The sequence below is a fragment of the Mus caroli genome, chromosome 4, assembly GCF_900094665.2.
Source record: "Mus caroli chromosome 4, CAROLI_EIJ_v1.1, whole genome shotgun sequence".
Lineage (NCBI taxonomy): Eukaryota > Metazoa > Chordata > Mammalia > Rodentia > Muridae > Mus > Mus caroli.
The window spans coordinates 98,488,558-98,511,523 of NC_034573.1; the positions used below are offsets into that span (position 1 = coordinate 98,488,558).

The window sequence follows — 22,966 nt, forward strand, 5'->3', positions numbered from 1 at the left end:
TGTCTCCATCACATGAAGGAGTTTGGCTTTTTCCAGCATAAGCACTTTATCATTTTCAAACCAAACCAAATTAAGAATTCCTTCATATTTTCTTACACCTCACTCAGAATTCCCCCCAAATACCTTAGAAATGTCATCTTGCACAATGCTTATACAGAGCCAGGTCCTACAGAGCCCACACATGAGCTTCTGTGTGTATCTCTTAGGATGCTAACCTTCAGTACTGGCATCCTCTGCCCTCCCTCCCCACAACATTTGTACAGATCCATGTCCTACAGAGCCCACACATGGGCTTTGCTGTATATATCTCTTATGAATGTTAACCTTCGATACTTGCATCCCCGAGTCTCCCCTTCTTTGTCTTGCTTTTTATTTTGAAGGAGACCACTTGCCTGCTAGGACACACACACACACACACACACACACACACACACACACACACCGCATTCTAGATCTTCTTTCATTCTTTAGTGTTACACTAGGAAATATTCAGTATTTCTCAAGAGTTTATGTATCTGCTTAAGTCCTACTGCAAATGTTATATGGGTGTCTCTTGTCCTTAAAACATTCAAGTTACCCCTTAGATTCTTGGTGACTTTCTCTCTGGTTCCCAAATCTCGTTCACAGCATATGGAGTGACCTGGGAAAGCCCAGTCCATGTGAGCCTGGAAGCTCTCGGAATGCTTGGACTGATTACCCGAGTCATGTCCATGGCTGTTCTAGGTGTGGAGAGCAGGTTAGAGCTATTTATATACGTGTGTCCTTTTTATATCATGTTTCTCTTTATTTTAGGGTTTTCTTGTTGGAGTGCAGTGTGAGAGAAGTACGAGTTGCTGTGGCCACTATTCTGGAGAAGACCTTAGACAGTGCCTTGTTTTATCAGGATAAGGTCAGTCTTACTTATAAACTTGATGTATCCTGTTTTTATCAGATGTTCTCAATTGTACATAATAAGATGACCTACAACTGGTGTCTGGACTGGTTATTTGTGCTACATGTCACACATGAACACACACACACACACAGGACACAGACTTTCTGATGCATACCAGGATAGACTGAAAGAATTCAGATCTACTTTTGTCTGCTTTAAGATTTTCCTCCTAGAGCCCTGACCAATCTTCTCTCAAGAACTTGTGTTAAACTGTATGAACTGAGACTAATTGGCATCTAGACACTTCTAATCTAGACATTTTGAATCACCCTTGGCTCTTTCTGTTTCCTCAAAAGCTGTTTTCCTGATCTGACTGCTTTTGACAGGCAAACCAGAGCCATTCATTCCAGGGCAGGGTAGTTCCTTCCACCTTCAGCCTTCCCTGAGCTTTGTTTCTTCTTCCTAATCCTGTTCTCTACACTGATACCTTCAGAATCCTAATTCTGCACACACATGATAAAACAAACTATGGTGTTTATTCCCAAAGGTTTTAAGCCTTGGGGAAATACGTGGTGTACATTCTCAGTCTGGTTGTTCAGTTTGTTATGAAATCTTCTCAAGTACAGCAGTTACTCCCAAGTTTGCTGTTTCAAACAGCTGATACTTCATGGAAAACTTTGAAAAACAATAGTGTCAGGATAAATTGGCTTCTTCTAAACATTGGTTCCAGGCATTTTGTGCATCAATGATTATAGGAATGACTGCTTCAAATTCAGATGCTGACTTTGTTATGCAACCTTGAAGGAGGATGGTCCAGATCTAGTTAGTATCTGGACACCTAAGCACTTACTGGAACTGGTCGTACCTTTTCCAGCAAGCACTATTAGACCAGACAAGTTCAGGAGTGTTGCTCCACCAGAGGAATAGAGAAAGCAAGGAACAGCAAGTCAGATGTGCTCTTAGAAAGGTTCTGAAAGTTCTCCTCTCAGTTCCAGAATCATTAGACTTATGTGCACTGTAAAGCAATAGTTTTCTATTACTGTAAGCAGCAGAACCCTCATCAACCAAAATCACACGTGGTGCAGGTCAGAGAGACTGAGTCCATCGCCCTGAGACCCTCCAGTGAGAGCTGTCTGATGGCCTCAAGAGTGTTCACCCTAGTCTGCCTTACGCTCCTTCATCCACTGTACAGTCCAAAGAGAAAAGGCAGGAAACAGTCTTTAAAGACAGAAGAGCAGGTAGTGGAAGAGAAAGGAGTGAGGGTGTAATCATGGAAAACGCTTCCTGAAGTCAGTTCCATTTGATATCCAGCTGGTGTATTTTGTGTTTGTTTTCCCCACAATGGAAACTGTACCTCTTGCCACCCACTATATACTGTCCTTTGAAATTGAAGTGCTGTGTAAGTGCTAACTTGTATTCTTTATAATGGGTGTGACAGGTGAATGGGGTATTCCAGAAGTCTATGAATGAAGTCAAAGGAATGAACGAATAAGAGTAGTGAGCCTGGTCTTGATGCTTGGATAACAAATGAATTTCTAGGGAGTTGTCCAAAAACAGTTGGGGTGGGAGGGAAAGCAGAAGCACTGTCATACCAAAATGGTTTCTAAACAAATAAAATGTTTTTCAAAGCTTTCCATGAGGCGTCAGCAGGCTTTCAAGTAAGTTCCTAGTGAGTCCGTATTGCCGTGTCATCTGTCAGGCTGTTGCTCTCCATTTGCTCCATCGGCTTGGTTTCTAGCCCTGCCTGTGTCTGTGTTTTATTCTCTGCATCTGTGACTGTGAAGAAACAGCCTAGTGGAGGGAGGGATTCAGAATCCATCTCCCCTTGGTACCCACCTCTCTGGAAGGCAGAGAATTGGCTCTGGAGACCATGTGACAACTGGGCCAGTAGGATCATGGCCTGGGCTCTGGTACCTAGGAAGTAGCACTAGCCTCTCTCTCAGTTCTACAGTACTGACACTCTCCTGGAAGGTGCAAGGATAACTCTGTTCTGCTCTCCAAAGCATAAGTCCATTTAAATCTAAGACTGGATTGTATCAATTTCCCTTTGTTCTTACGCTGGTTTACTTCACATTAACCCTGTGGTAGTGTCTGTCTTGTCTTCTTTCTCTTTATATAATTTCCTTTTTTCCTCTCCCCAGTTAAAAAGCCTTCATCAGTTATTGGAAGTCCTGCTTGCTCTTTTGGATAAAGATGTCCCAGAAAATTGTAAAAACTGTGCTCAGTACTTTTCTCTATTCAACACTTTTGTACAAAAGGTAAATACTGTTTTCTAATGCATTTTCCTAACACAGCAGATTTATAATCTAAAACTTATTTCATATATGGAAAAATGTTAGATTCCATTCTGTGTAGTTCTGTGGTTTCATTGGTGTTTCCAAATTAATCCAAATTAATGGATAATTAAATCCAAATTAATGGATAATTTTACTTGTAAGAATTCTGATACAACTAGTTAGTGACAGCAGTGGAAGGCAGCGGCAGTGGTTTTGCTATTGGGTGGCAGTGGAAGGCTCAGAAGTCTTTGATTAGACATTAGTAAGTACTCACTACACATAAGTTACAGCAGTTACCTTGGTGATTTCTTAAAACTTCTCATCTGACTGTAGTTTTGAAACAACTTTTTATCTGGCTGGGAGTATAATTTGTCATTCTACTGCCTTGTGACAGCAAGGTATCAGGGCTGGAGACCTTCTTCTGCGGCACTCAGCACTGCGACACATGATCAGCTTCCTCCTTGGGGTCAGCCGACAGAACAGTCAGGTAAGGCTGCTCCTGTTCGCAGTCAGTGAGGTGCAGTTACAGGCTTTCATCTGGTGGATGATAAGGGTTTTATTTCATTTAGTTCTGAGTGTTAATACTATGTAGGCTTTAAAAGTCTTTGGAGATCAGTAGAAGAGGAACTTCAAGTGGCCTTGGAGTCCTCTCCTTTCTTCCCCTGGAGCTGTGAAATTCTTTTAGGGTGGTTGGAATCCACCTGTGAAGCTGGACTGTTAAAAACTGAACTATACTGCCGTTTAGTGTTCTTAGTCAAATGATAGGAATGTATTAGTCCCAGAGCATTGGGGGGAGGGAGGGTTGGATGCCGTGTCCATACATGGCCTGGCCTGTAGAAATCCTTATATAGCTCTGTTTTTCTTATCCATGTATTTCTTTTGGTAAGTTTTTAAATGCCTACAATGCTAGAATCCAATAATGGTACATAGAGTGCTTCTTTTGTAGCAGGTACACCTAGTCATTCTGTGGTGGTACAGTTTGGATACACACAGCAATGTTTCTCCCATCTCCAGGAAGAATTTAAGCTCAAGCACAACTGTGCTAAGTAATTTATGCAAGATGACAAAGCACATGTGTTGGTGAAATGGATCTAGGCCCAGCTCTGGGGATCTGAGTCTGGGCCTTTTCACTGTGTGCTGTGCTATGTGCATGGGCAGACTTGGCACTGACACTCCTAAACTCCTCTCAGCCCTGTCACATCATCTTACTGCTCTTAAGTAGTAAACACAGTACTGCCACCGTAGCTTGCTGTGGATGTTGACTGTGCTGGGATTTGTAATATGTCTGACTCTTCACCCAGACTGAGGACTGACTTGAATTCACTATATTTGCACTGCATATGCAGTCAATATTATCTTGCATTTGTGGAATACACTACTTTTAAAATATTTTCATTTTTAATATTTCACTTTATCCTCAAAGCCACAAAGTGGGCAGAGCAGGTAGACTATCTCTGCCATTAAATGAAGCACTTTTAGGGACCATTTGCCCATTTATACAAGGCACTGCAGGCGCCACAGGGCCAGGCCTCCCGTCCTCCAGCTCATGGTTTTCTAGTACACAGAGGCTCTGGGAAATTGCCCAGCCTCTATTGTATACTTGGTTTTAGAATTTGAGTTAATGTTTTCTTTCTGGGGAGCAAACCCTTTGAAGATGCCTTTAGACCCGTGACTGTATATGTTGGCCTCCTGCACTGTGGGCCTCAGGAGACGCTGTGGTTTAGTACATCACCAGCTAGTGAACCTTTCCCACCAGAACAGGGGCGTGCTTTCCTTTCTCTACTGACAGATACGCAGATGGAGTTCAGCACAAGCGCGGGAGTTTGGGAATCTTCACAACACTGTTGCCTTGCTGGTCCTGCATTCGGATGTTTCTTCACAGAGGAATGTTGGTAAGCTTGAGCAGACCTTCCCACATCAGAAGCGGGAGTAGAGGGTTTCATCTTAGGAACTGAAGCAATAGTATTTTTTTCTGAAATGACTATTGATATTTGGGGAGTGCTTAAAAGTTTTTTTTTTTTTTCAATTAATGCTAAACTTCACCTTATTTAACCTAGTTTACTGAGAACAACAGAAGATAAGTTAATCGCTGATTTGGAGCAGAGAGAAAAAAAGATTATTTTAAAGTACTCTAGGATTAAAGACTAATCAGAGTTCATTCATCACTATAACGTGGTAGGAAAACAGCCAAGGTGTGAGCTATTGTCTCTGAGCTGTGAGAACCTGACCAAGCCACCTCACCTTTCTGATCCTTCATACAAAATGAAAATAGTTTCAAAATAACTTGTAGGTATAGTAAGGATTAATTAGATAAAATGCCAAAGTCCTTTGTGAAAGCAAAGGTGATTCAAATGGAAATTAGTGAAATCTTTTTTAATATGTTAGAATTGGAAAAGTGTCCTGTTGTCCCCCACTAATGGCATAGTCACAGATACACTTCTGTGTCTATAATTATCCAGTATCCTAGTCATACATGTGTGCTGTGTTGTATACAGTCCCCTGGGTCTGTCCTGACGTCACATAGTACTCCTACAAAGTAGCTAACTGTATGAGTGCTTTCTGTGTGTTCCACTTTCTCGTGGTGCTTGTATTTACTGTGCTCGTTGCCCACAGCAAACTTGAGAGATGTTCTCCCCTTCTGTAGATAAGAAAACACAAAGACAGGTTCACAGCTATAAGTGATAGACCTCCACGTGTGGTGGTAAAATGTATAGTAAAATCCCAAGGCAAGAAATAAGAAAGATTCTAGAGTGCATCATTTCAGCTGAACGATACTTAAAAACTGTATAAAGGGATGTTAAAGGACACACGGATAGAGTTCTAGCTTGTTTTCTGTTGTTGTGGTAAGTACCACCTTATGGGGAGGGGCAGTGTATTTGGCTTATAGGTTATAGTCCACCATCAGGGAACCCAAGGCTGGCACTCAAGACTCAAGGCAGGAGCTTGAAACAGACCAACAGAGGAGTACTGCTGCCTTCGACTTGCTTAGCCATCTTTCTTACACACCCCAGGCCCACCTGCCTAGGGATGGGCCTGCCCCTGCTGGGATGGGCCCTACTGCGTAAATTAGCAATTGAGAAAACACCCTGCAGGCCAATCTGATCTGGGCAATTATTTACTTGAGGTTCTTTTTTTCAGGTGACCCTTGGTTAGTGTCAAGTTTACAGCTAAAACAAACTCTGACACAGGACAAGAACACTTGAGTAGTTCATCTCAGAAATAAAAATCGGTCTTGTTGTTTGACTTCAAACAGTTTTACAACGGAAAATATGACAGTGTATCTTCATTTCTTTAGACTCAGCCCTGCTCTGTGGGTTGAGTCTGCCTTCGAGTAGGTGGTCTTTTGCAAACAATTGTTAGAGAACGATGGCTTATTCAGTGTCTCTTTGGTAGCAGCTTTGGCTACTTTTTCATAGCTATTGCTGAGGTGAACTTTGAAGAAAATAGGATTTTGTCTACATAGCTCATTGGTCCAGAAGACTGAAGGACCAAGTTTTAAGAATATAGCAATAGCGTGAGCAGACCTGAGAGTTTTGCCCTTTTGTGGACATGTTTCGTGGAACATTTCCAAGTAAGACAGGTTGTGTTTTGTTTCTTGGTTCTCCTAAAGCTCCTGGAATATTTAAACAACGACCACCTATTAGTGTTGCTCCTTCGAGCCCTCTGCTGCCCCTCCATGAGGAAGTAGAAGCCTTGCTGTTCTTGTCGGAAGGGAAGCCTTATCTGTTAGAGGTAGGTAATTGCTGTGCTGAAGCCATTTTCTCCTGTTTGAGCAAACTCCTTTCGTTGGTATATATTTCGAGTTTCTCTGGTGAAAGGAAATATTGTTAGGAGAAGAAATGCTTATTTTCTATACACATTTCAAAAACATTAAAGATGAGGCCTACTGAATGGTGGAGCACTTGTCAGCGTGTTCACTGCCTGTATGTATGCGTAGCTGGGTGGCTGAGTGGATGGATGGTGGATAAATTTGTTAAGAGGGTGTTATTCATCTTCTTCAACCAAGAACTTTCTCTAAGGTCCCAGAGAAGGTGAGTGACAGTTCACATGTAAAGTATTTCATTATCAAAATTTTTGTCGCTGGTCTATCTCTCCTTGGACCTAAAACACTGCAGCCTAGAAGCATGTGTGTGTGAACCTTAGAACTGTGTTGGGAGGGGAGGCCCTTGGTCCTGTGGAGGCTTGATGTCCCAGCAAAGGGGAATGCTAGGGCAGGGGGGTTGGGAGTGATTAGGTGGGTTGGGGACCCCCTCATAGAAACAGGAAGGGAAGGAGGATGGGATCGGGGTTTGCAGAGGGGAAACCGGGAAGGGGGATAACATATGAAATGTAAATTTAAAAAAAAATTTTTAATTAAAAAAACAAGGTGCTTGTGGGCTGTTCCCGTGCCTGCACAGGGCATACACTGTGTCTCATCTCCAGCCAGCTCTCGTCTCACCCATAGCTACCTTCCTATGAATTCTTCCAGAATCTGATGGTATATGGAAATGAGTTTGTGAGCAACATATTTTTTTTTAATTTAACTTTATTTTCCTGTCATCAGTCATTATTCTCACATGAGAATGCTTGCATTTGAAAATTGGTGAAGATGACTCTTTAAGGAATAAAAAGTGCATGTTTGTACAGATCTGTATAAATGACAGTAGACTGAGATACCCTGAAATCCATCCTTAGACCTCAAACAAAAAGCCCAGTTCTAGAACGGTGTCAGTAGGTCCTCATCTCTGAACTTGAGTTGAAAGCTAGAGCAGCAGGCGTTGATGGCTGAGCCTGCTCCTGTGTCCTCCCACAGGTCATGTTTGCTCTGCGAGAGCTCACTGGCTCCCTCCTGGCGCTCATGGAGATGGTGGTGTACTGCTGTTTCTGCAATGAGCACTTTTCCTTCACGATGCTGCATTTCATTAAGGTACAACTTGAGTTAAGCCTAGCAGTAGCTGGTGGCGGTCTGAGAAGTCCCTGGTGAACATTCTCTTGCTCCCAGGCAGTATGGATAGCATGTTCCATAATTATAAAAATAGTATTGTGTTTATTTCTAAAGAATTAAGAATTCTAACTCCACTATCTAATGATGACCACCAGGAGTACTCTTTTAATTTATCCTCTCTTAGGTCCTTTCATTCTCTGTCTTTGTATTTCACTATGATTGAGAGTTTATTGACTGTGTAATTTTGTCCTCATTCACTTGGTCTTATAATTTCCTGTATTTACCCCTTCATGTTCCATAATTCACTTTGCCCTTTCCTAGTGGTGAGCATTTGTATATGGTTCAATTGTAACTAGTTAAAAATAATATTTTAATGATATTAGTGCTGGGATGCCCATTATTAGGTGAATTGTTTAACAGCTATAATTTTTTTTTACTTGCAATGTCTTAAAAATCAAAAGTAGGGTTTTATGTGTTCTAGAACAGTGATAAAATTAATTATAGAGGACTAATCAATTATAATTATTACTACTTCACCTCTGTATCTACTAAACAGAAAAGCTATGCCAAATGTGCTACATTCAACTCGCTGACTTTTCAAGTAGTCCTGTGGGATAGATGAGGTTTCCATTACATGAGACTGGGTCAGACAAGGAGGGCCACACACTCAGCCGAGACAGCCTGGAGACTGAGCGCAGCTGTGCACTAGTGCTTTAACCACAGTGTTCTTGCCTTCCTAGATGTTACTGCAAAAGTACTTTAAGTTGCATGTCTTTTTCCTAGCTTTTCAATCTTTACATAATTATGGGTTTTGATTCTCTTGGTGAAAAAATGTCAGTACACAAATATGGCCAAAGTCACCTTTGACGTGGACTGCTAGTCATCCGTGGTCCACTTCCCAGTCTGCCTACAAAGCAGGCTTGTCACACAGGCAGTGTCCTTCTAGGTCCTTTAGATGAAATTCATACTATATGTACAAATTTCTACCCACAGAAGTGCTTTTGTGTTGTAGTAATTGGTGCACTAGTGTTAACAGGAGTAAAGACCTAGTGAGGAGCACCCTGTAGCTCTTAGCAAGGTGTTCTGTCCTCATCAGAGGTGAAGTCCCCTCGGCTTACTCACTGCATCGACCATGAGCCCAAGCCGCCCCCTCCGTACAAAGCAGAAGAGATAGGGCTTGCCTTCACAGCTTGATAATCCATGCAGCACCAGGCCAAGTGTCTTCTTAGTGCCGTCCCCGCCACCTCGGAAGTGTTTGATAAAATGTAATACTCTTTCTCAGCTCACTTCTGCACAGAAGATGAGGTCGGGTCCCCAGCACCCACAGCAGGCAGTTTGTAACTGCCTGTACCCCAGCTCAGTGGAACACATCAGTAAAAATAAAAGTTCAGATGTTTAAAGGGTTTTCATAAACCTTGTTTTCTTAGTGGATTTTTCTGTTTCATACACTGCCTTTTTAATATATTTCACACAAAGCTTACCTCAGAGTTTTTAATTTGCATTTTCTTCACTACCAGTGTCTTTAGAAAGCAAAGTAGATTGTGTATGTAGCTGTGGAAGAACTGTAAGGGCTGTCAGTGATTAGAATCCAGCCTTTCCCTGTCTTGCTTACTTACTGACTTAACCAGTAAAGGCAAACGGTGGTGGAATGAGAGGTGGGTTCCTGAATAGTGCTCTCCACAGCTACCACAGTGTTTATCCTTTCCCAACCTTTTTCAGAACCAGCTAGAAACTGCGCCACCCCATGAGTTAAAGAATACCTTCCAGCTACTGCATGAGATCCTGGTAAGTCACACGGCAGCCTTACACGCTTACTACTTTCATTTTATTTATCTGTTTGTTTGTGTTTGTTTTGGTTTTTCGAGACAGGATATAGCACTGGCTGTCCTGGAACTCACTCTGTAGACCAGGCTGGCCTCGAGCTCAGAAATCCACCTGTCTCAGCCTCCCAAGTGCTGGGATTAAGGGCGTGCGCCCCCACCGCCCAGCGTTTTTAAACCACTAGTTCCTTACTGGGTTTGCTTCCGTTTGCCTGCAATTACCTGGTCTTCTCCATAACATCATAATACTGGCACTGCTGACTGAGAGGAGCAGCAATGAAAGTCTACCTCCTTGAGGTAGCCAGGATCTTGAGGAAACCAGGCAAAACCACAGGCAATTAAACTGCAGAGACGAGAGGAGTTATGGAGGACAGTTAACCTTTGTTGAGACCTCGGTTGTGTGACCACTGTGTTTAGCCCTAGGAACAATACTCGGGAGTCAGTTGGTGGGCTTGGGTGTGTGATGGTTTTCCATTATAACAGAGAACCCGCTAAGGATTCCAGTGCAGTGACTAAAGACCCATGCAGTAGAGTGTGGGGAGGTAATGACAAAGGCAGCTTACACAAGGCTTCTGTGCCTGTGTCCAGGACACACCAACTTCTTCCTGTAGGGCACAGGGTATATTCAGCCAGTAAGTGTGACTGACTGGGAAGTGCTCTAGCCGCACTAGTTCCATTTCTGGCAAACAGCAGCCATCGAGTAGCTTCCAGTTCCCCTTCACTCCTTATTTCCTGAACCGAGCTCTTTCCTCTTCTCCATTGTCTCCTAGCCTCTGCCATCATGCTGGCCGGCCATGCAAATGGTTTAAGCAGGAAAGTGAAATGACTCAATTGCATAGCAAGAGCCTTTGGCAATTGGTTTTTGTTTGTTTTGGTTTTGGCTTTTTTGGGGGGTGAGGGTTGTTCAATTGTTTGGTTTTTGTTAGGTTTTTTGTAATCCTTATTTTTACATCCTTCTCATTGTCTCCCTCCCAGTCACCCCTCCCCTCACAGTTCTTCCCCCACACCCTCTCCCCTTCTCCTCTGAGTGGGTGCCCCCCCCCCAGTATCCCTTATGGCAATTGTTTTGAAGGAACAACTAAAGCAAACAAGGTTAGAGATTAGGAAAACAGGACTGCAGGAGCCTGGCAAGAAAAAGGGGCAGAGGGTAGAAGGCCAGCAACAGGCAGGTCAGTTAGAAAAAGAACTAAGAGATTTGATTTGGAATGAGCTGGTGAGAGAGACCAGTCAAGGGCCTCTGAGAAAAGAGACTGTGTCCCATTAAAAACCTAGTGCTTAATAGTTGACCGTGGCTCAGAGGAGGCATTGAATTAAAATATAAATACACATCATGAAAAGTACATGATGGGTGCTGTCTACCAAAACCTGTCTTTCTGATCTTTTTCTTCTTTTTGATTCCAGTCCTGTTTATAAACTTTGGGAAATGATACAGAGTTATGCTGTATCATTGAACTGGGCAGCAACAGACCCCAGCAGTGGGCTGTACTATTTAGCCCTCGGTGCCAGTAACTAGACAGGTAGGAAGAGTCTGTCCAGCAGTAAACCTTAAGCACATGTTTGCTAAATTTAAAAATGAACTTGTGTCCTTATGACCACAAAATGTTTGTCCTCACAGCCCTCAGAAAACTATGGAAATAGTTGTTGGAAACACATCATACAGGAGATGAATAGATCCTTAATAATTTTATAGTTTGAGTTTGAATTAGGGATGTGTTTGAGATGCATGGCCGTGGCATAACGCCTCTTAGTAGGAGCTCTGTTGTAGAAACTCATTTCTTGAGTAGAACAGTGAGAAAACAGCAGGAACTTCTGCACAGGCTGTGCTGTCACGTGCTCACTCTGTCTCCTTCCTCTCCAGGTCATTGAAGACCCCATCCAGGTAGAGCGCGTCAAGTTTGTATTTGAGACAGAAAATGGATTACTAGGCAAGTATGGCAGCTTTAGGAACACATGCCTGCAGTGGAAAGCGCTGCTCTGTAAGCTCTGCTCCAGTGGACGTGGCCCCTGCTCTCCCTGGCTTACAATGGCTGGCTGCTCTATTAGAAGTCTTGTTCTCTTCACCGGGTTCCTCATCCTCACCCGGAGACTGTCGTACACAGCACGGTGCAGACTGGGGTTCTGTCCCAGTTCAGGGAAGGTTCAGGAATGCTATAAGGTTTTCTACAAGCTACAGGGGTCTTTCTGATAGGAGAGATCGTCTCCTGCCTCAGCAGCCAAAGCAATGAGAACACAATTGTCAGATACATTTAATCTGATTGTCTTTTGATCGACATGTCCACTGTCTGCCATGTTCTGTGTCTGGGCTTTCTTTTGTAGAAGTCTGATTTAGGTCACATAAGATCATGTCACTAGTAGTATAGCTGTCCTCCTTTAAGTTTATCCTGTTTTTTGTTTTTTTGCAACACCTCACCTGCCAAACATGTCCGCAACCTTAAACAGCGCATAGTAGGCAGCATGAAGAGGAACCTAAAAACCACCTTTTATCACAGAAAGGAGCTACAAGCTCAAGGTTTCCAAGCCCCGGTTTGGAACAGTGTACCCTAATCATAGCTATCAGCCATACTGGGTCCTCTGCCACCTAAAAGCATCAACACATGGCACATAACAATTAGTATTCTTTATTCTTAAATTGCTAAAATAGAAAATGGGAAACATTAAGTAGAACTAGTACCATAAGTTTCCATTATCAAATGATGAGTTGTCGTAGCTGCTGCTCTTGTCTGGGTAGCAGTGTGTGTAAGGTTTGTAGTTCTTTCAGTTCTAAGAAGTCAAGCTGCCACTTAACGCCTGTTTTTAAACATAGTAAAACACTAAAATCTGGATGGTTTTGTTGAATCAAGACATTGTTCCCTACCCACTTGGCTAACGTATTTCCAGAGCAAGAACAGTCACTATTACAGAACCCCATTATCCAGGGCCTTCTAATTAAAGTGTCTTTTCTCCCTCCAGCACTGATGCATCATAGCAATCATGTGGACAGCAGCCGATGCTACCAGTGTGTCAAGTTTCTTGTCACTCTTGCTCAAAAGTAAGTACAAACTAAAAATGCAGAGGACGTGGGTCCAACTGGGAACTACCTTGTTTTGAAACCTGAGAGAAGCTAACTGACTTGGGAGCGGGCTTGCTTGAAATCTAGGGGAATGTGTCTAGCTTGTTTTCCCAAAGCAACTGAAGGGGAAATGTTAGAAAAGTAACTGATGTGCCAGAACTCACAGCTATAGAGGAGAGACGGTGGGTCACCTGCACTTACGGTGGAAGGGCGGAAATGAGGCGGCTTTAGAGACCCTGGGACAACAGCTGCTGTGCTCTCCCGAGGCTCCTCCCTTTCATTAGCAGCAGCTCCTTTGAGCCGAAAGTCCCCAATTTGAAAGCAGTCTCTCAAGAGACAAAATCTTGTCACCTATGTCTGTCAAGCACTTGTGAGCCTGTGCTGTCCCATCTAATCTTTACAACAGTCTGGGGCTGGGAATGTCAAATCACAGATGGCTTGAGCAGCATGCATGCCCACCTCTTTGAACTTTCTAACAACCATGACACAATACACAAATGATATCAGCTGAAACCTTGTTAAGTTACAATCCATGCAGGTCAGTAATGTTCACCTCTTCTGTGTGTGTGGGAGAGAATCAATTCCTGCATGTTGTTTTCAGGCCTGCCATGTGCACCATGGCTCAGAAATAGTAAAGAATGTACATTTTTAAAGAAAATTTATACGAGATCCTTTCATCTTCCAAACCTAAAACTCTGAACCCTGCTAAATACTGGGGCCCCGTTTCCTTCTTCCTTGAGTGTCAGGAGCCATCTTGGAGAGGCCGTGGCTAGCAGGTGGCCTTCCTGGAGGTGGTGCACTGTTTTGTATATGTTCTTGGATGGGTGAGCTCTATGAGGCAAGCCCCAAAGAGTCTTCATCTCAGGATTGCTTCTTGCAGCTGATATGCCTTTATTATTAAATTAATTATTAATTATTAAGTTAATATAATAATCCCTGGGCATTAACTCACCCTATTGATTGGATTCCCTGCAGATGATCATAAAGATGAACTTTCATGAATTAATACTGTTTAGATGAATTAATGATTCTATAGAATTCCTGATTTGATTCAAATAATTTTAGGAAGAACATTTTAAGAGATGGGCTTAGTTGCTTTACTAGAAAGCTGTAATAAAGTGAGACTCAAGACTAGAATGTGCCCACTCCTCAGAATAGTAAGTAAAGGCTGCATAATAAGAAACACAATGAGCTTTCATAACCACACTAAAAAGAGAAATAGACTTGGGACAAGTTTGTGTTTAAGGAAAAACATTTAGGGCCAAGAATAAAGTCACAGGTGTGCACTATGATGAAGCAAGGCCATGTAAAAAGGTGTGTTGAACTTACAATGAGCTTGCAGTATGAAACACTGCTTTGAACTTATTATCAGCATCCTTCTGTGACTCCCATTTTATGTAATATTTTATCTCTGAGGTAATTTTCTAAAGAACTTTTTGTCTAAGAAGATATAAAAAGATCAGAGAAAAGAAAGTTGGTTGGATGGTTTGGCTTGGGGAGCTCTGCCCCATCCATCCATTCATCCATCCATCTATGCAAATGCATATATGTCTGTCTGAATATACATGTGTAGGTATCTGTATGTATATGAGCATGCATGAATACTGTGGAATATATGAGACAGGTGGTTAGGCCCAACAAAAATGTGAATGTGTCAATGTGTAAATGAGAATGTGAATGAAAATGTAAATGTGTGTGTGTCTGTGCATATCTGCTTGTGTAAAAGATTTTTTAACATCCTATTCTTTCCTTCCTCTCTGGTTCACAAAGAGTTAACCAGCCTAGCCAGATACGCTTCTGGCTGCCTGGCCAGAGAAGGAGATGATAGCAATGAATTCTTTACTTACTCCCACCCTGCTAGGCAACAGGTATCAATTGCCCAAACCAGAGGATTTTTAACCATAGAATAAGCAAGAAAGTTTTTAGGATTTTTTTTTTTTCAGAAGCTATCAGCAAGCATTTGGTATAATTAGAAAGCTAGAAGGCCAGAGGCCATCAATCTTTAAAGCTACCTCTTTGTCCAGTGCTGTGTCCCAATTCAAGCCATTCCAGGCCAGGCTGGCTCCTAGCGTGTGAGCCTCTGGCGACTACTCTTGTTTCCGCCTTGTGCGTGTGACCACACTGGGTATCTCATGACTCGCTTGCTTGACTCGGTGCAATACGCTCGAGGAGAGCAGAACCTCCTTCCTTTTGAAGGTGAAGGCTGCTACTGTGTTTATGTGCCACGTTTTGTGTGTTATGGGACATACAGTGTGCTCATCTGTCTAACCCTGTGTAGTCCACAGTCAAACACAGTCAGTGACTGTATAGTGCCTGTACTGTGTCTGAACTTAGCCACCTTTTTTCTCACAGGTTGTAGCATAGAAAGTATTATTCTTGGACTTCTGTCATATTAAGAATGAGAAATTTGTTGGGCTTAATCCTTTGTGCTTAAACTTCCTAAACCAAGAATTCGGGTTTGCTTGAAATAATATTTTTTCTAGAGGACATAGTACTCTGGCCACAGACAGGTGTCACCACAATTGTGGGATCCTTGATTAGACTTGTTTTCAGCAGCATGTCAATATGGGCAGTTCTGAGTAATGCTAGGACCAGTGGCATATTCCCTACCAGCAGCTGCACAGCTACCTGCCAGTGTCTCCGCACATAGCCTGTCTACACACATTAGAGGCAAGATCATCTTCTCTATGAAGGATAGCTTTGTGAATAGGCAAAGTCAAGTGGAAGGGAAAGAGACACTCCCAGGCCTGCTCTAAAAGTTACTCTTCCAGAATGAGATCAAAAGATGATTTATTAAATATGAGGGGTTTTATTAGTTCTCCAGCTTTCAGTTTTAGCAGGACTGTTGATAAGTTAGAGATAGTGAAACTAGGCATTGAATTTGCCTTTGTGTTCAAGTGGATGTTGGTCTTACCTGTCCAAACATGAAGGGAAAATTTAGTTTTAGTAAAAGTAGCATACACTGGGCTGGAGAGATGGCTCAGTGATTAAGAGCACTGACTGCTCTTCCAGAAGTCCTGAGTTCAATTCCCAGCAACCAAATGGTGGCTCACAACCATCTGTAATGGGATCCAATGCCCTCTTCTGGTGTGTTTGAAGACAGGGGCAGTGTAGTCACATAAAATAAATAAATCTTTTTTTAAAAAAGTAGCATACGTTTCAAAATGTGATTGAATGAGAATATTTTCAAAAGAACATTTGTTTACTAAGAATCCCCGTGTTCTGCAGGTGCCCTGCTGCCAAGGAATACTTCAAGGAGAACTCCCACCACTGGAGCTGGGCTGTGCAGTGGTTACAGAAGAAGGTACGAGGAGTCTGAGCAGTCCTGCTCTAAGCATAGGCATCCAAAGCCACACACCTTACCTGGGAAAGAATTCTTTTCCTAAACTTAATTTGCAGAATTACCTCAAACTATTTTCAGATCTCAAATATTTATTTTTTTAGATATTATTATTATTATTATTAATTGTTTGTGTATGCATGTGCATACAAGTGTTAGTGCCTATGGAGGCCAGAGATATCAGATCCCCTGGAGCTGGAGTTATAGGCATTTGTAAGCTGCCTGACACGTGTGCTAGAAAACTTGGGTCCTCTGCAAGTGGCATACATGCTCTTAACCACTGAACCATCTCTATAGCTCTCCAATCATTTCTTAGGTCGATACGTACATTATTAAAGTTGTCTTTTAATATGGTAACACCCCACCCCCACATCTCACAGGGCTGTGTTCTTTTTTTAAAGATTTTATTCTTATTTATGTTTCTGTGTGGGAGTATACACACATGCTTGTGAGTGCCCATGGAGACCAGAAGAGGGTGTCATATCCTCTGGTCCTAGAGGTGCTGGGATCCAAGTTCAAGTCCTTTGCAAGCACAGCAGGTGCTCCTAACTACTGAGCCACCTCTGCAGCCCAAAGGGTTGTGCTCTGAGTGGATGCACCCCCAAGTAGATGACAGTACCAAACGTACAAATGCTACGGGGTTTTTTTTTTTTTAGATACATATACCTATAATAAAGTTTAGTTTAGATATTAGGCACAGTAAGAGATTAACAGTAATGATAAGATGAGGATAATATACTAGAAAAGTGATAACAAGGGTCTGTAATAAAAGGCTCTGTACTGTACTAATGCTTGTGGTGATATGAAGTGTGAGGAGGTGGAGCGATGGGATGCCGTGAACAGCCTGTTGGGATTCAGATTGTCATCAGTGGAGAGGGCTCGGAGACAGTAGCGTATAGAGAGGGTAGATGCATGGCTGGACAAGTGTTAATGTCTGAGGACTTCAGCACAACACTCACACTGGACTGGCACACAATTTACAACCTAAGAGTGACTTATTTTTTGAATTCTCCTTTTAATATATTTGAGCCATGGTTTTTCACAAGTAACATCTGTCTTAGCTTTGAAGATGAAAGATAATAGGCTGGTACGCTGCGTTGAGAAGCAGTGTTTCCTGTGGGAAGCAGGCAAACGCTATTCCGTGAGAACTGAGGTGGCAGAAGTCTAGGTAGACTTGCACCTCTGGCTGCTACAGGTTGGTGTGCGAGATAGGAACTGTGTACTGTGGGGCTTACTTGTCACCTCTGCCTGGCCTTTGTCTCCAGATGTCAGAGCATTATTGGACTCCGCAGAGCAATGTCTCTAATGAAACTTCAACTGGAAAAACCTTTCAGCGAACCATCTCAGCTCAGGTGAGGCGTGTCTGATCTGCTGGACTTTAGAACCCTTGTGCCAGGTTTTTAAAGCCCACAGCTCAGAGAAGAGAAGGAAGGGTAGGAAATGAGGTACAAAAGCAGCCATTGGGTTTTGTATAAAGACAGAGAGCTGGTGTCATCAGACCCAGTGCAAACACATCAGCCAGAAAAAAGAGCCTCTGCAGGTTGGTTGGTCAGTGGGGTTTGGCAGGGCAAGGGTATGTTATAAGGTGCTTTGTTGCTGAGGTACCACCAGAGGTCAGTAACGAGTAGTTGCTGCTCAGAAAAAGCCCCTAACTTGTCTTCTTGTGTTTGAATCTATGCAGGACACATTAGCATACGCCACAGCCTTGTTGAATGAAAAAGAGCAATCAGGAAGCAGCAATGGGTCCGAGAGCAGTCCTGCCAATGAGAACGGAGAGCGACACTTACAGCAGGTATCTCTGGGGTCTGCCTTCAGCTAAAAGGGCATCATTTGCTCCTAAGCATTCCAAAGATCAAGAAACAGAAGGCCTTGCTCTAGAAAGTTGGTATAGAGACAGGCCAGCTCCGTCCTCCGGTGCCGTGACTGAGAAGCGGGGGCTGTGCACTTACATAGCTGAACAGTGCCGCAAGGGGAATGCACCCCGCCCGGGCTCTAAGGTGTCTGCTGCCAGCATGCAGGTGGTCTGTACACTTACTGCTGTCTGGCTCTCCATTCTGTCCAGTTGCTGAGAATCTCTGTTGCTTTTCCCAGTCTACCTAGAAACATGAACTTAAAAGTCCCATGCAGCCTGAAGGACACCTACGTTTTAGGGGTCTCCAAATCCTTCAAGATTAGTTTTATAAAAGAAAGAAATAGGGGAGAAAGTTTGGTTACTCGTGATTGTAGGAAAGAAAAAAGAGAATCAAACACATGCTTTGTGGGCTGTGTCTCCTCTGGCCCACGACCTTATATCACAGCAGCCTCCTCTGAGCAAGGAGGCAGCCAACCACCCACGGGCGAGTGAACGCAGCTACAACTGGAGATGCCTCTTCCATAAAGCTTGCCTTTCACATCCTCACAACTACATTGGCAACTATTCCTCTCACTTTACAGATGGCTGGTGGCCCACGCTTGCAATGTAAAATAATGTAGGCTGGTTCTTATTCATCATGAAAATGGCCTTTCAGACCAGGGCTCCCCCACTGCCGGCTCTCACACATCAGCCCCATACTCTCTGCACTGGTCTCTTTCTTTCTAGGACAGGGAGGGATGTTTCATCTCAGCCTTCTCTCTACCCAACTTGATAGAACTTTATCTCCCATCCTGAACTCTGTTCTCCATCTTAAAACAGTCAGCTCTTGGCCTCATCCCCCTCCTCCTCTTGTCACCCCATAGTTGGGATGGCAGGTGGCCTGCATTTCTCAGGACTTGTCCTAGCTGCCAGCAACAACAGGTAGTACTGCTGGACTCCATAGCAGTTCCCTTTGGGCTTCCTCAAACCCTCCTCACTGACTGTTCCTCTCGGTCTCCTTGGTCGCTGCTCTGCACACCTCCATCCTGTAAACAGCCTCCTGGCTTCCACCCCATCCACTGTGCAGCTCTTAAGCTCCGAGGTGGACTTCTTCATCTTGGCTTGTCTTAGTTTGCCCAACGCCTCACTTCCCTACCAAAGCTGGTGCTTCCTCAGCATCTCATACCCCATATGTAGCACCCATGTGTACCAGGCCAATCCCCAGCCTCTTACTTAGCACCTACCCATCGATTCTTTCACCCATAAATAAATACCCATTTCTTTATGTTCTGTGCTCTCTGTGAGAATCTTCTGCGTGTACTGTGGCTGTTTTCATGTCACATTCTGAAACTTCTCAGTGGTCTTCCTTCAGGATTCTCCATGTGTGCTGCTTGACTTGACCCCACAGACCTCACTCCACAGTGTTGGCTTTTAGTTTATCAGACATGCTTGTTCCTTCCACAGGGGAAGTCTCCTATTCTCCTCATTCCTACCTCAAGTGAGAGTAGTCCCAAGACATGGGCTGGGTCTTCAAAACCAATTATTAAACATATAAACCAAATCCAGCCCACTCGGTTACAGAAGGAATGACCTAACGGGTAAGGAGTGACTGTGTGGTGCGGAGAAGGAAGTGCAGCCTGAGGCCAGTCCCAGGGCTCTTCTGGTGACTTAGTAAGACCGTATGGATGCAAATGCTTTGCATGACCATCATAAGGTGCAGAAGGAGTCATAGTTAGCATTGTATTGTCATCCTTTCTAATAAGCAGAATGAAGATGTTCAGAGCTATAAATTACAGACGCAAGTAGGAAGGCAGTGGGGAAACTGACTTTAATTGTGGGAATCTTAACTTCCTTTCTTCACCACAGGGTTCGGAATCTCCCATGATGATTGGTGAATTAAGAAGTGACCTTGATGATGTTGATCCTTAGAGCAGTGAGCCCAGACAGGATGCTCGGCACCTTTCGGGAAACCAGAATCTCATCGTTGAAGGCCTTAAATGAGCCTTGAGTGGGAGCCAGGAGTGGGAGGAGAACCGCGTGCTCCAGAGTTGAGACTTCTCTGGCCACTAGAAGGCTGGGAGCTATTGGGAGAATTCTGCAATGTGGACCAGCTGTCCCAGCATCTACATGTGCATTGACACATGATTTTAGAAAATAAATCTGGTGGCAAACTTGTGATTCATGGACATAGGAGAGTGAGGAAGAGGGATAAAGCTGTGGCTCTCTCTGTGACACAGGGAGAAGAAATGGGAGGGAAAATTATTAATCTGCAGTAACATTGAATAGGAATATCCAATTTACAGTGATGTGAAGATATGTGGTAAAATTCTTTCTGTTGTAAAATAGTAATGAACCCAGTTTACACAGGCCTTTGTATTTAATATGTCTCCTCTGTACAGAACCCTGGTGTCTGGTGAAAGCCCTCAGCATGGTCTCAGACCTTGATGACAAGCTTCCAGCATCAGAAACTGTGGCATTGTTAAGCTCTTTGAGGGGTTCTCTGATTCAAGATTGACAAGAGCAATAATAAATTTACAACAAAACAAAAGCTATGTTCTCCAGAAGAGTAAGGTGTGTTCTCTGACATCAGTCAGTAAGGACTGATGGGTTGTTCCCAAAATAGAATTTAAAACAACAATTAAAAGCACTTTATAAGTTTATTAAGTTTGACTTCATAAGACTATCCTTTTTAACGCTTGGAGACATATTGAATAAACTAGTCTTAAGTCATGTGATCTGCAATCATTTGCTTTGCTTAAGCATAGTCTCTGTGGCCCTCATGTTGATTGTATATTGAGTTAAACACCAAGGCTGGGAACTGCTGCCCTGTGAGATTCAGCAGAATTTTACTGCAGAGAAAGAACTCAAGATTCAGTTTCTCCTTAATGTGACTAATACTGAAAAGGCAAGATTTAAAATGTACTTTCTCTGAAGTAACTAGAAAATAATTAAATGCCATCCATGTAGTTGTATTTGCCAACATGACATCTCTCATTTATTTGAGGCTGGGCTTACGTAGCCATTCCCTGTGTTCTTTACATTTTGTATCTTCAGTTGCTCAGTGTCAGCCTTGTTTCGCCTTTAGTTCTGCCTTATTTTCCACTTGCCATGCACAGAACTGGGGGAGCCTCTGGAAGTGCCAGGCTGCCACTGTCAGCTAGATTTGCCAAGTCAAACAGGCACAGCCAGCCCCTAAGTGCCTTTTTGGTTGCTTTTGCATTGTGAGGACATTCGGCAGGCAGGTCACAGTCCCTGCTGTGTGCTTCAGGGACTCTTCATCTCACTGTAGATGTTCCGTGCAACCAGCTTCAGTTGTGGGTTCTGTAGCCTAACACAGACCAAAGCCAGCTTTGGCCTGACTCACAAAGATGGTCGGGACAGCATGGAAGAGCAGAGCTGTGTCCTCAGGGAAACAAGACAGGCAAGTGGCAGAGCTGGTCAGATGCTGGTGTTCTTACAGTTTTTGAATGTGAGGGACTAAAGTTGATTTTGAACCCCTGGACACCCATCCCATTGTCTCCCTTCCCAGTCCACCATCTCTTCACACCCATGCTTATAGGAAGATTGTGTGGGACCCGCATTGAAACGCTGGCCTTGATACATGGAGGAATATCATTGCCAGCAACTGCACTCAGGAGCCCGAATTCAGGAGTGAAATTGCCACTTCTAGTCAGCCCCTTATTTCCTATGGAAACGACGCCTTCCGCCCTGCGCCTGCTGTTCTCACATAAAGCTGAATCAGGGTCGCCGGCACTGTTCACGTTGGTCCATCTTCTTCCTTTGCTGCTGCAGTGAGCATCCTTCCACGCCATCAGGAACCACTTGATTTCCAACAGCTTCAGTCCACTAACCTTCTGAGGACTTTTTTAAATGTAGTACCACAAAGTGACAATTATGGCAGGCCTGCCTTGAAAGAATTGTCATTTTTACTGCCAATTTTTGGATGAAGATGTTTTTATAATCTTTTACAGTGGTCTGCAATCAAGCAGGAATTGCACAATTGACTCAATGCTATGTGTTCTCAAGGAGCTCCTTCAGTCCAGGCTGACCTCCGGACTGCCATCCTGCCCCTAAGGCACCCGGGACAGACAGACGAGCCTCCCACAGGCAGCTCCTGGAGCTCCCAGGTGGCCTCTCATGGTCACCTACAGCTGAGCTGTAAGGCCCGGAGCCTGAGCCACCAGACTCACCTGGCTCACCCCACCCTCCCTGCTAGCACCAAGGCGTGTACAGCATCTTAAGCTTGGAACAAGCAGACTGGAATTTTCCTCTGCTACCTCTTGTGTACAGAATCTTGTTTATAAATTTCAAAAGGAAGTAGATAAACTAGGAAAGACTCTGGATTCTAAATTTGGTTCATGTGTGGTGGAGTTCTTAGCTTCTAAGAGTATAAAATAAATTTTTCAAAAATGTAGAATTGGAGTCTCACAGACTTTTTCTCCAGATGTTAGTCTGGGTCTGTGGGGGACACTGGGGAGCAGCGTAGACACACCTGGTCCCTTCCTGGTGAACTTGCACTGACAGTGGGCGGGGGTCACAGTGTGGTTGGGCTGTGTGGCCTCCCAGCCTTCTCTGATCTAGGACCTCTGTCTGTGTACCATGTGGTCAGGGCCAGCAATCTTGGGTTCAGGGCCTGTAAACTCAGCTTTCAGAAACTAAGTGTCTTGCATTGGTCAGTCATTCCTGGTAGCCTGCATTGTCCACATAGGTCCCACCCCTTTACTGCATCTTCCCCCTCCCTGTAGGGCAAACCCTTCCTGCGCATTCTAGGTGAATACCTGCCTACATCTGCAGGAGCCAACTGTACGGCATCAGACCAACCAGTTGATGGTCACTGCTGTGGAGGGAACAG

At 43.7% G+C, this 22,966-nt stretch overlaps 1 protein-coding gene across 1 annotated transcript in view; it reads left to right on the plus strand.

The window, feature by feature from the left end:
- The window catches only part of Usp24 (ubiquitin specific peptidase 24), a 126,111-nt gene extending 103,583 nt beyond the window's left edge, over positions 1–22,528 (plus strand). Inside the window, exons 56-68 of the mRNA XM_021159480.2 lie at positions 793–889; positions 3,016–3,132; positions 3,545–3,637; positions 4,940–5,042; positions 6,761–6,882; positions 7,943–8,056; positions 9,794–9,859; positions 11,753–11,819; positions 12,844–12,922; positions 16,172–16,247; positions 17,549–17,635; positions 17,965–18,075; positions 19,981–22,528. Of these exons, the coding sequence (XP_021015139.1) occupies positions 793–889; positions 3,016–3,132; positions 3,545–3,637; positions 4,940–5,042; positions 6,761–6,882; positions 7,943–8,056; positions 9,794–9,859; positions 11,753–11,819; positions 12,844–12,922; positions 16,172–16,247; positions 17,549–17,635; positions 17,965–18,075; positions 19,981–20,043 (1,195 nt within the window). The 3' untranslated portion in view covers positions 20,044–22,528. The remainder of the gene's footprint in view (positions 1–792; positions 890–3,015; positions 3,133–3,544; positions 3,638–4,939; positions 5,043–6,760; positions 6,883–7,942; positions 8,057–9,793; positions 9,860–11,752; positions 11,820–12,843; positions 12,923–16,171; positions 16,248–17,548; positions 17,636–17,964; positions 18,076–19,980) is intronic.
- The last annotated feature ends 438 nt before the right edge of the window (positions 22,529–22,966 follow it).